This window comes from Nerophis ophidion, linkage group LG12 (assembly GCF_033978795.1).
Source record: "Nerophis ophidion isolate RoL-2023_Sa linkage group LG12, RoL_Noph_v1.0, whole genome shotgun sequence".
NCBI lineage: Eukaryota > Metazoa > Chordata > Actinopteri > Syngnathiformes > Syngnathidae > Nerophis > Nerophis ophidion.
In genome coordinates this window covers 32,653,292-32,672,093 of record NC_084622.1, presented here as the reverse complement: position 1 = coordinate 32,672,093, position 18,802 = coordinate 32,653,292, and the positions used below count along the sequence as shown (strand labels likewise).

The window sequence follows — 18,802 nt, the reverse complement described above, 5'->3', positions numbered from 1 at the left end:
TGTTTGTACAAGCAAATGAATGAATACCCAAAGGAGGGAAGAGGCTGAGTAATTGTCTCATTCTCTCACTGCTGTTCAGAAAGCGGACAGAAGTTGAACAGAAATTGTGATAACGCGAGGAAATTGGATGCGGGAAATTGCTGTCATCAGACGAAGCAATTAATAATTCCAAAATAGGAATGCGGACCCAGCGCTGATAAAGTAAATAAAAAACTGCCACAGTGCACTGCAGTGTACTATGTTATGAGCACCAATTGCTCCAACTCCAAATGTAGTATTTAATGTGACAAACTTATTGCTTGTTAAAGGCAGTCACATAAGAACATTAATTACAGTATTATCCAACACAACTCAAAAGTCTTTAACCATCAAACTTTCAGGTCTGTTCTGTTCTTCTTGATTTGTGCATCCCATGTATTTTTCCTGCCATGCAGCTATCTGAGCAATTACCAAAAAGGTAACGCTAAATAAGCAGATTGTCAGCATCTCCACATGAATATCACAAACTAGTTAATTGTCAATCTCACTTTTTAATGGGTTGTGGTGGATAACACTATTATATAAATCAGGGGTTGTTAACCTTTTTGAGATCATGGCCCAACCATACAGAGGGATCCAGGGCCTACTCAAATATTAACACTGAATTTTTAATCTTATTCTTGATTTTAACTGTATTCAAATATTATATCCAACCTACTTATAGTTTAACAGATTAACAATCTTCTCAAGTGAGATGAAACCATGTGTTATTTACAAAGATTCTTATTTATGTAAAACGTGGGCCTCTGGCTTAGGGCTGGTACCAACCAAATAGACTGCATAAGAAGGGACTTGTACAAAACTGACGAAAAATAAATTTGCATTGAATTCTGTAGTGCCAAAATAAACAAAATAAATAATAATACATGTGTTTCTTAACTAAACTGTCAACAAAAATACAATAAAATGAAAAAACAGCTTCACTACTTTAATCATAATTTTTGCGCTTAGGGAACTTCTCTATGACTTTAGCTGCAGAATTGTCTTGTTTGTTTGATATTGTCATTACTGCCACAAGTGGTGGAAAAGTATATTGCAACAAGTATGTTTTGGTGGCCCAACATGAATGAACGAGCAATAAAACAAAGAACTTTACTCAAAATACATTTTGATACCATCATATTGCTAAAGAAACATTTTGTATGTATTTCCAAGTTAATTTTTCATGAACAATAACTCTTAAAAATGTGTTTTGAGACACTAAGCTAATAATAACGCCATCAAAAAATACTTGCAACTCTTCTTTATTGAAGCTATTGTTTTCAGTAATAAAATTGTAAAATTAGTTGGGGTTTTTTAAATATTAAATTATAATGTATTACTTTGAAACCATGTATTTACTTGGCTTGTCAAGCAATGAAGATTAGAATGGGGCATTAAAAGACAGGTTGCAGTCCTTCTGGCTCGTGCTCAATAAAATGTACAAACCCCGTTTCCACATGAGTTGGGAAATTGTGTTAGATGTAAATATAAACGGAATACAATGATTTGCAAATCATTTTCAACCCATATTCAGTTGAATATACTTCAAAGACAACATATTTGATGTTCAAACTGATAAACATTTTTTTTTTGCAAATAACCATTACATTAGAATTTGATGCCAACAACACATGACAAAGAAGTTGGGAAAGTTGGTAATAAATACTGAGTTGAGGAATGCTCATCAAACTCCTATTTGGAACATCCCACAGGTGTGCAGGCTAATTGGGAACAGGTGGATGCCATGATTTGGTATAAAAGCAGCTTCCATGAAATGCTAAGTAATTCACAAACAAGGATGGGGTGAGGGTCACTAATTTGTAAGCAAATTGTCGATCAGTTTTAGAACCAAATTTCTCAACGAGCTATTGCAAGGAATTTAGGGATTTTACCATTTACGGTCCGTAAAATTATCAAAAGGTTCGGAGAATCTGGAGAAATCACTGCACGTAAGCGATTATATTACGGACCTTTGATCCATCAGGCGGTACTGCATCAAAAACCGACATCAGTGTGTAAAGGACATCACCACATGGGCTCAGGAACACTTCAGAAAACCTTTGTCAGTAACTACAGTTGGTCGCTACATCTGTAAGTGCAAGTTAAAACTCTATAATGCAAAGCAAATGCCATTCATCAACAACACAGAGGAACGCCGCCGGCTTTGCTGGGCCCGAGCTCATCTAAGGTAGATTGTTGCAAAGTGGAAAAGTGTTCTGTGGTCTGACAAGTCCACATTTCAAATTATATTTGGAAACTGTGGACGTGGTGTTCTCCCGAACAAAGAGGAAAATAACCATCCGGATTGTTATAGGCGCAAAGTTCAAAACCCAGCATCTGTGATGGTATGGGGATGTATCAGTGCCCAAGGCATGGATAATTTACACATCTGTGAAGGCACCATTAATGCTGAATGGTCCATAAAGGTTTTGGAGCAACTAATGTTGTCATCCAAGCAACATTATCATGGACGCCCCTGCTTATTTCAGCAAAACAATGCCAAGCCACGTGTTACAACAGCGTGGCTTTGTAAAAAAAGAGTGCGGGTACTTTCCTGGCCTGCCTGCAGTCCAGACCTGTCTCCCATCGAAAATGTGTGGCGCATTATAAAGCGTAAAATACCACAACAAGACCCCGGACTGTTGAACAACTTAAGCTGTACATCAAGCAAGAATGGGAAAAAATTCCACTTTCAAAGCTCAACAATTAGTTACCTCAGTTCCCAAACGTTGATTGAGTGTTGTTAAAAGAAGATGTGATGTAACACATTGGTGAACATGCCCTTTCCCTACTACTTTGGAACGTGTTGCAGCCATGAAATTCTAAGTTAATTATTATTTGCCAAAATAAAAAAGTTTATGAGTTTGAACATCAAATATCTTGTTTTTGTATTGCATTCAATTGAATATGGGTTGAACAGGATTTGCAAATCATTGTATTCCGTTAATATTTACTTCTAACACAATTTCCCAACTCATATAGAAACGGGGTTTGTAAAATAGTGTTCGAAAAACGGTGATGAGTGTTGATAAATCACATTGCTTGTGCTTAATAATTAAATATGCATTTTATCTTCGCAGTATTGTGGACGTTTTGATGATCGGCATGTATTTTGCATATTAATGAAGACAGACGCAAAATGGATAGACACCTTATTTTGGACACATTCCACTTTGCACAATTTTAGTAGGTCAGCGTTTGCACGTGTTTTGGTACACGCAAACCTTTAGTAAATCAGGCCCCGTGTCGATATTCTATTCTATATCAATCATGGTTGATTGTATCATCCATTTCTATATCAGGACACTTTTGTTGCGCTAATTAGCATTTGTGCTTTGTCTTTAGTAGTTGTCCCTTCGCTTTTGCACTACTTTGAGCTTTATAGAGTAGACCTCGGCTTTCACATTATTAGAAGGTGCAAGAGGACCAGCAAATAACAAAGGACAGCTGAGCTGCAGCCGGGATGAATTGTGGTTGAGTGGGCTTAGAGTTGTGTTGACGGCAGACTCTTTTAGTCCTACAATGAAGCCGTCTGCCATATGATGTCAGGCAATGAGTCAAAGTAGTCCGAATATAACACAACACTGTCCATCTGCTGCAGCCTGCAATAACATGCACACTTACAGGAAGTATAAAGCCCAGCATTTTAAACAACGGAAAAAAAAACCTTCTTAATCTATCTTCTCATTCTCCACTGGTGTCTTAACTTAAGAGTGCTGTGTGATAACCACTATCTCTCGGCTTATTGTAATGCTTTAAGTTGCAAGCAAAAATTTGATTTACTTTCATCCCCGTCATTAGATAGCGTAGCAATTTCCACATTGAACCCTGTGGTATCTGCCCAAAACATCCTAATTACACCCATAGAGTTGTGTTGATGGCAGACTCTTTTAGTCGTGGTCACAAGTTGACATACACTTGTAAAGAACATAATGTCATGGCTGTCTTGAGTTTCCAATCATCTCTACAACTCTTGTTTTTTTTTGTGATAGAGTGACTGGAGCACATACTTGTTGGTCACAAAAAAACATTCATGAAGTTTGGTTCTTTAATGAATTTATTATGGGTCTATTGAAAATGTTACCAAATCTGCTGGGTCAGAAGTATACATACAGCAATGTTTATATTTGGTTACATGTCCCTTGGCAAGTTTCACTGCAATAAGGCGCTTTTGGTAGCCATCCACAAGCTTCTGGTTGAATTTTTGACCACTCCTCTTGACAAAATTGATGCAGTGTCAGGTTCAAACACTGACGACACCTATTAAACAGACAAGAAGCAAGGAATCATGCAGAGACAGAGTTCAATTTAGCTCAATGAGGAGAGACGTTTTGGGCTGTACTCTAGTTAAGGAAACAACCTACGCTTTAAAGTCCAGCTCACGTGCTCTTCTGTTTATTTGGGAGGTCCGTGGTTACATCACTGAGGCCGATTTTAAAAGGAGAGGTCACACATTTTATGCAACACAGCTTCCAGCACGCACTATACATGACGGAATGTGCTGGGTTCTTGTGGCTGCCTTGTCTGTGCTTCGTCTGCGTGCTGTCGTCTTATCTTTGTTGAGGTCCTTGAAGTCTTTGACTGTTAGTGGGCTAAGACAAACAAAATATCTGCGGCGAGGCAACCCCTCATATGCCGTGACTGATAACAAGTTTTGTCCTTGCACAGATAGAAAAGTAAAATTTCAAAACAATAGCTAATAACTATAGTGACAACCTTTAAGCATAAGAGTTGTGTGATAGCTTACTCATAATTACATTATTCTAACGTGCAGTTCAGATACATTTGTTAGTTTTCTGACATGGACTTGTTTCTTCAGCTTTGTCCACACATTTAAGTCGGGACTTTGGAAAAGCCATTCTAAAACCTTAATTCCAGCCTGATTTAGCCATTCCTTTGCCTGTTGAAACACCCAACTGTGCCCAAGACGAAACCTCCGGGCTGATGATTTTACTTTGTCCTGAAGATTTTGGAGGCAATACCCCTTTTTCATTGTCCCATTTACTCTCTGTAAAGCACCAGTTCCATTGGCAGCAAAAGAGGCCCAGAGCATAATACTACCACCACCATGCTTGACTGTATGATTGGTATTCCTGGGATTGAAGGTCTAACCTTTTCTCCTCCATACATATGGCTGGGTATTGTGGCCAAGCAGCTCAATTTGTGTTTCATTTGACATCACATGGACAAAGATGAGACCTTCTGGAGGAAAGTTAGGTGGTTTGGTCACATGTTCAGTAGACCCATAATTAATTCATAAAAGACCCAAACTTCATGAATGTTTTTTGTGACCACAAGTATGTGCTCCAATCACTCTATCACAAAAAAATAAGAGTTGTAGAAATTATTGGAAACTCAAGACAGCCATGACATTACAGTATGTTCTTTACAAGTGTATGTAAACTTTTGACCACGACTGTAACTTTGATTTCCAATAATGTGAAGGAAGAGAAATAGGCCCTCAAAAATATGACACAGTGGGCCGTAATGTTTGGGGAAGCAATTCGAGTAAATCACTGGTAGTCTGCGCCACACCGAAGGAGAATGAGTCGGAAATAGAAAATGAGCATGTACAACTAACAGCTAAAAAGCGGATATTTACCCATGAAAATATGTGAAAGCTGCTGATGGTGTGTTTGATGGAGAAGCAGCTGGAAGGAGACACCGTAAAAGTCCACTGTCCAGTTAAATACATTAGTTCATACAAATACTGTAGTTGTTCGTATTGCCTTTCATTGTATTGTTTTGATCCAATAGTTCTAATCTAAAAGGGTGTTTTTTAGGCATGTAATGTACATATTAAAACTGTGCTGTGTTGGGGGGGCCAACCACCGATTAAATTGATTTTAATCCATTACACTTGAAACTGTTTTGATTTAAGAGCTCAGTCACAAAACCAACAAAGCTCTTATGTTGAGGTGCTACTGTACTTCTAATAAATTGTCTTCTAAAACAATTTATAACAATCTTTATTAGACTCTATGACACAAAAAAGCAATTAATATAAGTAACATTAATAGGAGCCATAAAGCACATGATGTGCATGCAGTACTCTACTATTAATAATGTACACACTGTAATTTGTAAGGCTACCAGATGGCATATTGGCAGACAACATAATTATAATACCGGGTTAAAAAATGTAAAATGAATGATACCTCTAGCCTATGTGGATTAACTTTACAAGTGAGCTCCTTGTTATGATGAGAGTGTTCTATCATTAACATTTTAACTTTACTTCAAAAGTGCTGAATTTCTCTTGTCTATTTATTTTAAATTGCCAAACAAGACATTTCCAACATGGCCTAATCGGAATTTTCTATAGGTCTTCATTTTGAAAAAGTCTATTGTTTCGCACACCCAATTTTTGACAACAAATGCATTTTACTGTATATCATTGTGGAGGTTTCCCTCCAGTGGGTTCCTTGGACCACCAAACACTGTCACAAGAGCCCGGATCAAGGTTCCAACATGTTTAATTTTCCTCACAAAGTTCAAGTGTTCTGTTTCTCTCTCTCACTCCTACAACGTATCTCACCCCGGCTGCTGCTAATGAAGGCGACAGGTGATTAGATAACAAGGCCCACCTGGACCATCCACTCACCTGTCGCTGTCTTCGAGGCCGGTCCTTGCACACCTTGTTCCGTGGCAGGCCCACAGGTCACGCCCCCCTCCACAATCATAATTATCTTGCTGTTGTTAGGCATGAACTTAATTATCAGTCATACTCACACCTATATGTTTAAAGCAGGGGTCTCCTAATACAATCTTTTCTCTTCCCATACAATACCGAAATTGGAGTATTGAGTATTTGCACATGCCGATGTTACTCCAAATCAATATATTTGTAAATAAAAGACTTGATCAAGTAAAATTATTGAAAGAACAAAAACACTAACCCTATGACAAATTTTGGTTTTTAAGCGGTGTCTCGGCCTTTCCAAGCTTACCAGGTTCTAAACCAAAGGCCGTGGGCTGAGCAACGACAGGTGGTGCACTTTCATATGCACTTTAAACTACAACTTAAGTCTTTCCAGTCCCCCTAGCCGACATTTGTGCAATCAATTTCGCCTGTGCACCCCTATTTGCTTTTTTCACAGGTGCTGTAAATGACTTTTTGTATTCAAAATAAATAATAATTTAACTTATATATGGAATATATAAGTTATTATATATATGAAATATGTGAAATATAAATAACACACAATTGGCTACCAAAACTATAATGACCAACACCAAAGTGCAGTAGCACAGTAGGCCCAATTATTTATCAAAAACAAATAATTAATAAACAATAAAATATGCAGAACTACAGAAATATGAATAACACAAAAATGAGTACCACAAGTGGAGTGTTCATTTCTTTTGTGGTCACAATAATTCATTAGTTTTAAAGTAATGGCGCAGTGAATGAAATGATGCGGACATGTTTGTTGCTGAATACTGTGAACGTCGCTGACAGATATCTCGTGAGCCCGGTAAACAGGTTGGAGCAAGTCTTTTATTTTTTTTACACAAGTATGATGTGCTTTCCAGCAATATATTTACGACTTTTCAGTCCCATGTGTCTCAGTGCGTACTCTCTCTAACTCCAACTCCCAACAAGGTGTCTCTGCCCGGCTGCCGCTAATAAAGGCGACAGGTGATTAGATAGCAAATCCCAGCTTGGCAATCTAATCACCTGTCAGCTGTGTTTCAAAGCCGGCCCTGGCACACCCTGCTCCGCGGCAGGACCGCAGGACACGCCCCCCTCCACGAATACTTTCTAATATACTTATGCTTTGGATACTTTCTATTTTGTGAGTAATATGCAAATCTATTTTTTTCGTATGGACAAATACGGTGTATAAGAAAATTCAATATTGTGCAACTAAGTGTCACGATCGGGGTGCAGCTTGCTGCGAAGTTTGTTCTCTTGGAATGCAGAACAGACAGCTCCGGACGACAGCGTGAGGTAGGAGATGATTTATTCATCATAAATTATAACCAAACCAAAAACAAGCAAAAAGGAAGCTAAGGCAAAACTTAGCACAGGAAGCACAGAAGCAAGAATCAGGAACATCAAAAGCCACCCCGACTGTGGCGAGCAACGTGAATAAATAGCTCTCTGATTAGTGCTCAACAGCAGGTGAACGTGCCGAGCACTAATCAGAGGCAGGTGGAACCAATTAGCACCCATGGTAACCAAAACAAACACCCAAAGTGCACAAAACAAAAACTAAGGGAATTCAAAGCTAACAGAACATAACTAAACAAAACATGATCTTGACCACGGATCATGACACTAAGGACACTTATCGTATTTCCTTGAATTGCCGCAGGGCATATAGTATGCGCCTACTGCCGGGTCAAACTCGCTTCGCAAAATAATTAGCGCATGCTTAGTATTACCGCCTGGTCAAACTCGTGACATCACGAGTGACACTTTCCCTGTCATCATTTTCAAAATGGAGGAGGCTGATTTCAATACCGGTAATTTGAAATCGCATACAGGGAAGAAGATTAAGAGCTATTCAGTAGGATTTAAGGTCCAAGCTTACATCACACTCAAATTTGTATTGCATGCCTTTGGAAGTGCCAGAGTGAGAAGAGGTTTTAGAATAATTAGCGCATGCTTACTTTTACCGCATGCCTTTGGTAAGCGCAATAGTGAGAAGAGGTTTTAAATTAATTAGCGCCCCGGCAGCAATTCAAGGAAATACGGTATTACTTATTTGGCTAGCTTGTGTACTGTTGTGTGCTTAGCTGTTGTGTAGCTGCTAACTCCTACTAGCCTATAGCCTACTGTGTTTACTTTTTTGTAAACGACTTCACTTTTAGATGTTAACTGTCTAGTTTTGGACAAGTGAACACGATGCATGACTATACCGGAGCTCATATGGGAGGTTTTTAGATGCAACCTTGTTTTTTGTTTTTTTTTGTTAAATGGGGGTAAAATCACCACAAATGATTCCCGGGCGCGGCCATGGCTGCTGCCCACTACTCCTCTCAACTCCCAGTGGGTGATCAAGGGTGATGTGTCAAATGCAGAGAATAATTTCGCCACATCTAGTGTGTGTGTGTGACGATCATGGGTACTTTAATTGGGACAACCCAAGTTTTCATCATCATCAGCCGTTGTCAGTCCACTGCTGGACGAAAGCCTCAGCATGTTTCTGCCAAAGTGAACGATCTCTAGCTGCTCCCTGCCACTGCACTGTTCCCCAATACTTGTCTATTTCATCTCGCCATCTCACTCTCTGTCTTCCTCTATTTCTGCTCCCATCCATGGGTCTCCATGATGTCATTAGGGAAGTCCATCTATTTTCTGTTCTCCTACTGATATGTCCAGCTCATTTCCACTTATTCAATTTGATAGTTCTCATAATGTCTTTGACTTGCGTTTGTTTTCTCACCCATTCATTTGTTTTTCTGTCTTTATATGTGATTCCGAGCATATTTCTTTCCATGTTGTGTTGTGCCTCTGCTATTTTCTTTTCCATTTATTTTGACAATGCCCAGGTTTCGGCTCCATATGTCATGGTTGGTAACACGCATTGATTAAAGACCTTTTTTTTTTTTTTTAGGCTTAACGGTATTTCTCCTCTCATGATGTTGCTCAGTTTTCCATATTGGCACCAGCCCAATCTGATTCTCCTCCCTATCTCCTGTTCTTGACTCTTTTCTTTCAGGCTAAATCTCTGCCCCAGATAGATATATTCATTAACTTCATCAATTTCATTTCCATTAACAGTCACAGGTCCATGAGGTACCATGGAATTTGCAATAACTTTTGTTTTCTTCATATTCATTTTCAATCCACAACATTTTCTGGCATTTGCAAGGTCTTTAAGCATGTCTTCCACTTCCATCTTCCACTATATTTGTACCATGAATTGATTAACGTGGACCCCGACTTAAACAAACTTATTCGGGTGTTACCATTTAGTGGTCAATTGTACGGAATATGTACTGAACTGTGCAATCTACTAATAAAATTATCAATCGATCAAAAAAAATTCACTGAATCGCTCTCCCAAGACAACAATGTCATCTGCAAACCTCAGATGATTCAATTTGTCTCTGTTGATATCAACTCCTTTATCCTCCCACTCCAGAGAGCGAAATATGCCTTCCAAACAAGCTGTTAACAGTTTAGGCGAAATTGTATGGCCTTGTCGGACACCCTTCTTTATGTGGATTTTCTCGCTTGGTTTGTGCATCGTAACTGTGGTAGTGCAGTTTGCGAAGATGTCCTTGAGTAAGTTAATGTACTTATGATGAATTCCTTCATCTTGCAAAGCTTTTAGAACCGACTGTGTCTCCACCGAATCAAATGCCTTTTCATAGTCTATGAAGGCCATGAAGTTTTAGATTCTAAAACCCAAGTTTTAGAGCAGGGGTGTCAAACTCAAATACAGAGTGGGCCAAAGTTTTTAACTGAACGAAGCCACGGGCTGAGGTTGAACAAATTAATCCTTTAATAGGGACCCAAACAAGTTTTGCATTAAATATTGACCAAGCAAGGCTTATATAACTTTATATTTAAAATCGAGTTTTAAATACTAATAATAAAAACATATCAATGGCATATCAAATAAAATAAAAATACAAATTGAATGCCTCTTTTGAGTTGGGGTGGGGTTTGGTGGTAGCGGGGGTGTATATTGTAGCATCCCTGAAGAGTTAGTGATGCAAGGGGTTCTGGGTATTTGTTCGGTTGTGTTTATGTTGTGTTACGGTGCGGATGTTCTCCCGAAATGTGTTTGTCATTCTTGTTTGCTGTGGGTTCACAGGGTGGCGTATATTTGTAACAGTGTTAAAGTTGTTTATACGGCCACCCTCAGTGTGACCTCTATGGCTGTTGACCAAGTATGCCTTGCATACACTTGTGTGTGTGTATGAGCCGCATATATTATGTGAGTGGGCCGGCACGCTGTTTGTATGGAGAAAAAGCGGACGTGGCGACATGTAGAGAATGCCAAACGCAGTGCTTATTGTCCGGGTGGAAATCGGGAGAAATTCAGGAGGGGCACTGAACTTCGGGAGTCTCCCGGGAAAATCGGGAGGGTTGACGAGTATGAGTATTAGTGGTGAATGCGGTGTTACAGCGGCGGGCCAGCTCTAATGTTAATTTGACATTGCCTCAAGGGCCAAATGAAATTACACGGCGGGCCCAATTTGGCCCGACGGCCAGAGTTTGAAACCCATGTTTTAGAGTATTATAACTTTTCTTTCTTTTACTCTATATATTCTAATTGTGTAAGTACACTTCCGATGCTCTTGATTTCATTGCCACATATTTTTTTATGGTAATACACGATGTGCGTCATCAAGTAACGGTGGTATTTGGACAAATCGATTTGGCGTCGTTGCTATGGTTCTGACTGTAACATCCCAGCAGCCTGGAGGGACAGCTAACCTTTATCCTTTTCCTCCTCACAGACCCATATGAAGATCATACAGGATCTTTACGGCTCATAACCATCAAACCCTTGACAGCACAGCCAACTTATTCCTACCCCTCATCCTCTTCTCACAGCCAAGACTCTGTCATCGTTAATGGCGAGGTAAGACTGCACGTTTCAACACGTAAACATTTGAATCCACTCGGTCTGGCACTTGTGTATTTGTGTGTACATACGTACAGTATTTGTCTTTGCCTTGGAGGTGAAATATCGTAATAGGCCTCTGTCATCCGGCCCACTCGTGTACTGAAGCATCCTCCTAGCATCTTTGCACAGCTGATGAATGAAGTGGTTATTGCAACAAAACACTCTACCTTTCGATTTAATCGCTTCCTGTCACTTTCCCCCCTCCCAGTCTGTCATCTTTCACTCTTTAGCCTCGCTTGTCTGCAGCACGGGCAGCAATTTACTGTGATGACTCTTTACTTCTCAGTATGTTGTCATTATCCTGGAAAAGAACTGTCGAGGGTCTTTAATGTTGTAGTTTATCTGCCAAATAGTTGCAACAGCCAAAATGTCACGTACCATATTATACCATGCCGCAGTATGGGTGAAAATGTTACTGAAAATGTTGCTATTGATCTGATACCATGTAAAATGGGGCTATGTATTATGGGGTGCCGAATGTGATGGTCCAGTCACATTTTTCTGGCAGATACATTTCTCAGGTTTAACTCACTTTTCTCAGATTTAGCTAATTTTCATCAGATTTAAGTTTAAATTAAATGTTGACTCCAAATATTGTGTTTAAAGGCCTACTGAAACCCACTACTACCAACCACGCAGTCTGATAGTTTATATATCAATTATAAAATATAAACATTGAAACACATGCCAATACGGCCATTTTAGTTTACTAAATTGCAATTTTAAATTTCCCGGGAGTTTCTTCTCGAAAACGTCGCGTAATGATGACGTGTACGCCGAAAAGGGGGGGTAAAGGAGACAGATTCTAGGGGCCCATGATGGAGGGGGGCCCAGAGAGGCCCCTAATGATGATGAAATTATATGAAATTGGGCCCTGTAAAGATTATTTTCATGGGCTGTTAGGAAATATGAACGCTGCACATACACACAGCTAAAAGTCGTCTGCTTTAACGGTATAATTACACAGTATTTTGGAGATCTGTGTTGCTGAATCTTCTGCAATTTGTTCAATTAATATTGGAGAAGTCAAAGTAGAAAGATGGAGTTAGGAAGCTTTAGCCTTTAGCCACATAAACACACGGTGATTCCTTGTTTAAAATTCCCGGAGGTGAAACTTTACTATGGATCAGAGCGCGGTCAAGCGAACATGGATCCCGACCAAATGTCAACCAGCAGGTTTCGGTGAGAAAATTGTGGTAAAAAGTCGCTTCTTACCGGAGATCAGTTGAGCTTGCTCCATCCATAAAGCTGCCGTCGACTTCCCTGAGACATTGGCGTCAAGACACCCGTGGACGTACACCTCCGACTATCAGGTACTGTTAAACTCACTAAAACACTAGCAACACAATAGAAAGATAAGGGATTTCCCAGAATTATCCTATTAAATGTGTCTAAAAACATCTGAATCCGTCCCAATGCAATTTTTTTATAAACTAGTTTTTATTTTATTTTATTTTTTTTTCTAGTCCGTCGCTATCAATATCCTCAAACACGAATCGTTCATCATCGCTCACATTAATGGGGAAATTGTCGTTTTCTCGGTCCGAATAGCTGTTTTTTTTGAAGGCTCCCATTAAAAACAACATGTGACGTCACCGTGTGCGACTTCCGGTAGAGGCAGGGCTTTTCTGTTAGCGACCGAAAGTTGCGAACTTTATTGTGGATGTTCTCTACTAAATCCTTTCAGCAAAATATGGCAATATCGCGAAATGATCAAGTATGACACATAGAATGGACCTGCTATCCCCGTTTAAATAAAAAAATCTCATTTTAGTAGGCCTTTAAATGTCAAATATAAACCTAAATCTTAAATATAAATTGTAAGCTTTTTACTATCTTACAGTCCCACAGATTCACACTGGAAGCCATTTGCGCAGAGTTGACAGGGTTTATTATGTTTTTTGCATTTCTTCAATATGTAATTTTGCTGACTTTTCGTCTCTCCGATCCTTCTCCTCCTCTTCCTGCACCCGGCCGCTCACTGTTAAAGACAACAGATGATTAGTTTAACATGTACCACCTGTGCAAACTAATCATCTGCCAGCTGTGTCTTGCCGTCAGCACATGCCCTGCCCCTGTCTGATGGCGCTCTGTTGTCCGCACCTTGGACAGAGGCGCTGACCTTTACTCCTGCAACGTGCTGATCACAATCCCATCCATTCATCCATCCATCCATCCATTTTCCTACCGCTTATTCCCTTTGGGGTTGCGGGGGGCGCTGCTGCCTATTTCAGCTACAATCGGGCGAAAGGCGTGGTACAACCGGGACAAGTTGCCACCTCATCGCAGCTGATCACAATCCCCTTCCACATAAATATATATTAAATCCAAACATACATCTTAAATCTAAACCTATATGTTAAATCTAAACCTAAATGTTAAGACTAAATGTGAGAGCGAGATTTTAAACGTTAAATGTTGAATCTAAACCTAATCTTCAAATCCAAGCCTACATCTAAATGTGAGCGCTAAATCTTAAACATAAAACTAAATGTTAAACTAAACCTACATGTTAAATCTAAACCTCAATATTAACTATAAACCCACATATTAAATCAACATTTAAATGTTAAATGTGCCTCTGAAATCTAAATGTGAGCGCTAAATGTTAAATCTAAACCTAAATGTTAAAACTAAACCTAAATGTTAAGTCTAAATGTGAGAGCGAGATTTTAAACGGGAGTGTTAAATGTTGAATCTAAACCTAATCTTCAAATGTAAGCCTGAATCTTAAATCTAAATCTAAATGTGAGCGCTAAATGTTAAATCTAAACCTAAATGTTAAAACTAAACCTAAATGTTAAATCTAAACCTCGATATTTAATATAAAAATAAAATTTAAATCTAAATCTAAATGTTAAATATGCATCTTGAATCTAAATGTGGGTGCTAAATGTTAAATCTAAACTCAAGTGTTAAATCTAAACCTAAATGTTAAATATAAATATAAATGTTAAATATAAATATTAAATATAAATGTGACCGCTAAATGCTGAATCCAAACCTAAATGTTGAGTCTAAATCTAAATGTTGAATATAAATCTTAAGTCTAAATGTGAGGGATAAACTTTGAATCTAAATCTAAATGTGAGGGCATGATGTTAAACGTGAATGATAAATGTTAAACCTAAACTTCAAACTTCCAATCTAAGCGTAAATCTTAAATCTAAATCTAAATGTGAGCGCTAAATCTTAAATCTAAACCTAAATGTTAAAACTAAGCCTACATGTTAAATCTAAACCTCAATATTAAATATAAATCTACATTTTAAATCAAAATCTAAATGCTGTCTATATGCCTCTGAAATCTAAATGTAACTAAGCGCTAAATGTTGAATCCAAACCTAAATGTTAAATCTATATCTAAATGTTAGATATAAATCTTAAGTGTAAATTTGAGTGATAAATGATACATCTAAACCTAAATGTTGTGTCTAAATCTAAATGTGAGAGCGTGATGTTAAACGTGAGTGCTAAATGTTGAATCTAAACCAACATTTTTAATCTAAACCTAAATCTAAATGTGAGTACTAAATTGTAAATCTAAACCTAAATGTTAAATGGTCAATCTAAATGTGAGCGCTCAATCTCTTGCCAAGTGTAAAGATGAATTTTAACAGGATGTCATTATTCCACCAATCCAACGCCTCTCAGCCCACCTCTGCTTCTCCCTCACATGTTTGGAGCAACTTTATGCAACTTTATTGGCATTATTTGTCATTAAGCATCTGCATACTTGCCAATCCTCCCGGATTTTCCAGGAGACTCACAAAATTCAGCGCCTCTCCCGAAAACCTCCCCAGACAAATTTTCTCCCAAAAATCTCCCAAAATTCAGGCAGAGCTGGAGGGCCACGCCCTCTCCAGCTCCATGCGGACCTGAGTGAGGACAGCCTGTTTTCACATCCGCATTCCCACAATATAAACAGCGTGTCTGCCCAATGACATTATAACTGTAGAATGATCGAGGGTGTGTTATTGGTTTCTTTTGTGGGTTTATTGTTAGGCAGTTTCATTAACGTACTCCGAGCGCGGTAAAACAACACACAACAACAGCAGTCACATTTTCGTCTACCGTAAAGCATTTTGTCTGCCGTAAAAGCAGTGTTGTGACACTCTTAAACAGGACAATACTGCCATCAACTGTACATGCATATGTGAAAATAACATCCACGGCTTTTAGAGAGTACAGTGCACAACAGCGCACACAACAAGGAGACAAAGATGGAAGATTCCAGACTCTAGTGCATTTGATGAAAGCACTTTTGTGCGTGCCACACAGCAATGCATTATCAGAGAGAGTGTTCAGCATGGTTAGAAAAATAGTGACAGAGAATAGAACAAGGATGGACAATTCAACCCCTTAACTGAACAATGAGTAGATGAGTGTTACGTGTGTGTATATGAGTAAATAAATGAACATTGAAATTCAAGTATTTATTATATATATATAATAAAATAAATGTATATATATATATATATATATATATATATATATATATTGCTAGAATTCACTGAAAGTCAAGTATTTCATATATATATATATATATATATATATATATATATATATATATATATATATATATATATATATATATATATATATATACTTGGTAAATACTACTCTCCTCTTAACCACGCCCCCAAACACGCCACGCCCCAACCATGACCGCGCCCCACATCCGACCACGCCCCCCACCCCCACCTCCCGAAATCGGAGGTCTCAAGGTTGGCAAGTATTAGCATCTGTCATGTTTCCTTCTTCCGCAGTCAGAAAGGTGTAGGAGTGTCTGCACTAAGAGGCAGAGATGTGGGAGCGGCACAGAGGCGTCGGATTGGTGGAATATTGGCTTCCCTTAAATATTAATATTTACACTTGCCAAAAAACTTTGTGCTCACACTTAGATTTAGATTTAAATTCAGATTTAAGATTCAGGTTTAGATGCAACATTTACGTTTACGTTTAACATTTAGCGCTCACATTTAGATTTAACATCTAGATTTAACATTTAGGTTTGGATTTAACATGTAGCACTCACATTTAGATTCAAGATTTAGATTAACCATTTAGGTTTAGATTCAACATTTAGGTTTGGATATTATAATTAGCGCTCAAATTCAAATTTAACATTTAGGTTCAGATTTAGGGTTTCACGGTGGCAGAGGGGTTAGTGCATCTGCCTCACAATACGAAGGTCCTGAGTAGTCGTGGGTTCAACCCCGGGCTCGGGATCTTTCTGTGTGGAGTTTGCATGTTCTCCCCGTGAATGTGTGGGTTCCCTCCTGGTACTCCGGCTTCCTCCCACCTCCAAAGACATGCACCTGGGGATAGGTTGATTGGCAACACTAAATGGTCCCTAGTGTGTGAATGTGAGTGTGAATGTTGTCTGTCTATCTGTGTTGGCCCTGCGATGAGGTAGTGACTTGTCCAGAGTGTACACCACCTTCCGCCCGATTGTAGCTGAGATAGGCGCCAGCGCCCCCCGCGACCCCAAAGGAAATAAGCGGCAGAAAATGGATGGATGAAGGTTTAGATTTAATATTTAGGTTTAGATTTAACATTTCGGTTAAGATTTAACATTTAGTGCTCGCATTTAACACTTAGTGTTTACATTTAGATTTAGATGTACCATCCATCCATCCGTTTTTCTACCGCTTATTCCCTTTTTGGGGTCGCGGGGGGAGCTGGCGCCTATCTCAGCTACAATCGGGCGGAAGGCGGGGTACACCCTGGACAAGTCGCTACCTCATCGCAGGGCCAACACAGATAGACAGACAACATTCACACTCACATTCACACACTAGGGCCAATTTAGTGTTGCCAATCAACCTATCCCCAGGTGCATGTCTTTGGAAGTGGGAGGAAGCCGGAGTACCCGGAGGGAACCCACGCAGTCAAGGGGAGAACATGCAAACTCCACACAGAAAGATCCCGAGCCTGGATTTGAACCCAGGACTGCAGGACCTTCATATTGTGAGGCAGACGCACTAACCCTTCTTCCACCGTAAAGCCCTAGATCAATGGTTCCCAAACTTTTGCAGGCTGGCGCCCCCTTGACTCCTCCCCCACAGACACATATGGAAACAAACACCTCTTTCTTGATATTTGGTATGCTGCAATTTGAAAAGAGAAAGGTTAAACACAAATGTGTATTTCACAAATAAAACCCAATTTAGTAAACCAATTTATTTTTTAGCAGTTTTAACTGTTTCAGCAACATAGAATGGTAAATACCACCCTAACCAGCTCAACACAACACAACACGGCGCGTTCTGGCGAGTCCCCAGTTTCATGTTGACTTGAACTCAAGATGATGTTGACCGCCAGAATGCGGTTGTTATTATAAGATAAAATTCTGAACATTACAAGCTTGAAATTACAAACCTGAGCTTTTGCTTTTGTATTCTATGGTGTCGGATCTGACTGGGCCAGAGCGGCGTGTGGTAACCGGACCCTGATGCGTCGTCCACTGACTCGTCCTGCTGCACGTGTTGTGTACAAATCGTCAAACAAACGTTCGAACTTCTAACTTCGACTTCGGACTGCCGCCCCCCTACCGCCCCCTTCTTCCTCACCGCCCCCCCAGATCTATCCACCGCCCCCCTCGGTACCGCCCACTTTGGGAACCACTGCCCTAGATGTACCAGTAAGGTGTAAATTTAACACTCACATTTAACATTTAGCTCTCACTTCTAGATTTAGATTTAACATTTAGATTTAGATTATACATTTAGTGTTAACATTTAGATTTAGGTCAACATTTAGGTTTAGATTTAAGATTTAGATATAGTTGTTAGAGGCAACATTTAATTTAAACTTAAATGTGATAAAAATGTGAGTAATCTGAAAAAAATGAGTTAATTCTGAGAAATATATCTGCTAGAAAAGTGTGACTGAACTTTTACATTTGGCACCTCATACAGTATTTCAGATGCAATTACTTTTGATGATAAAAGTGAAATACAAGATTTTATGCAAACAAAACTTTTTTGTAACAACTCATTTGTGAACACTTTGACAATACAACAGACGAATACACATATTTACTTACATTTCATACAATTTGTTTTAGCAAAATAAAGCCGAAATATACCAACTTACCAATGCCAAAGTTACTACTGGTTCTTTTTTTAAACCTTTAAATGTTTTACCACAAAAGCCATCCTGTGTTTGTTGATATTGTTACA

General features: G+C 39.0%; 1 protein-coding gene across 2 annotated transcripts in view; it reads left to right on the top strand.

Moving 5' to 3' along the window:
• kiaa1549la (KIAA1549-like a) overlaps positions 1-18,802 on the top strand; it is a 299,333-nt gene that overhangs the window by 252,413 nt on the left and 28,118 nt on the right. For both annotated transcript variants that reach the window (XM_061917395.1, XM_061917394.1), the window contains one exon: positions 11,446-11,570. In XM_061917395.1, coding sequence (XP_061773379.1) covers positions 11,446-11,570 — 125 coding nt within the window. The remainder of the gene's footprint in view (positions 1-11,445; positions 11,571-18,802) is intronic.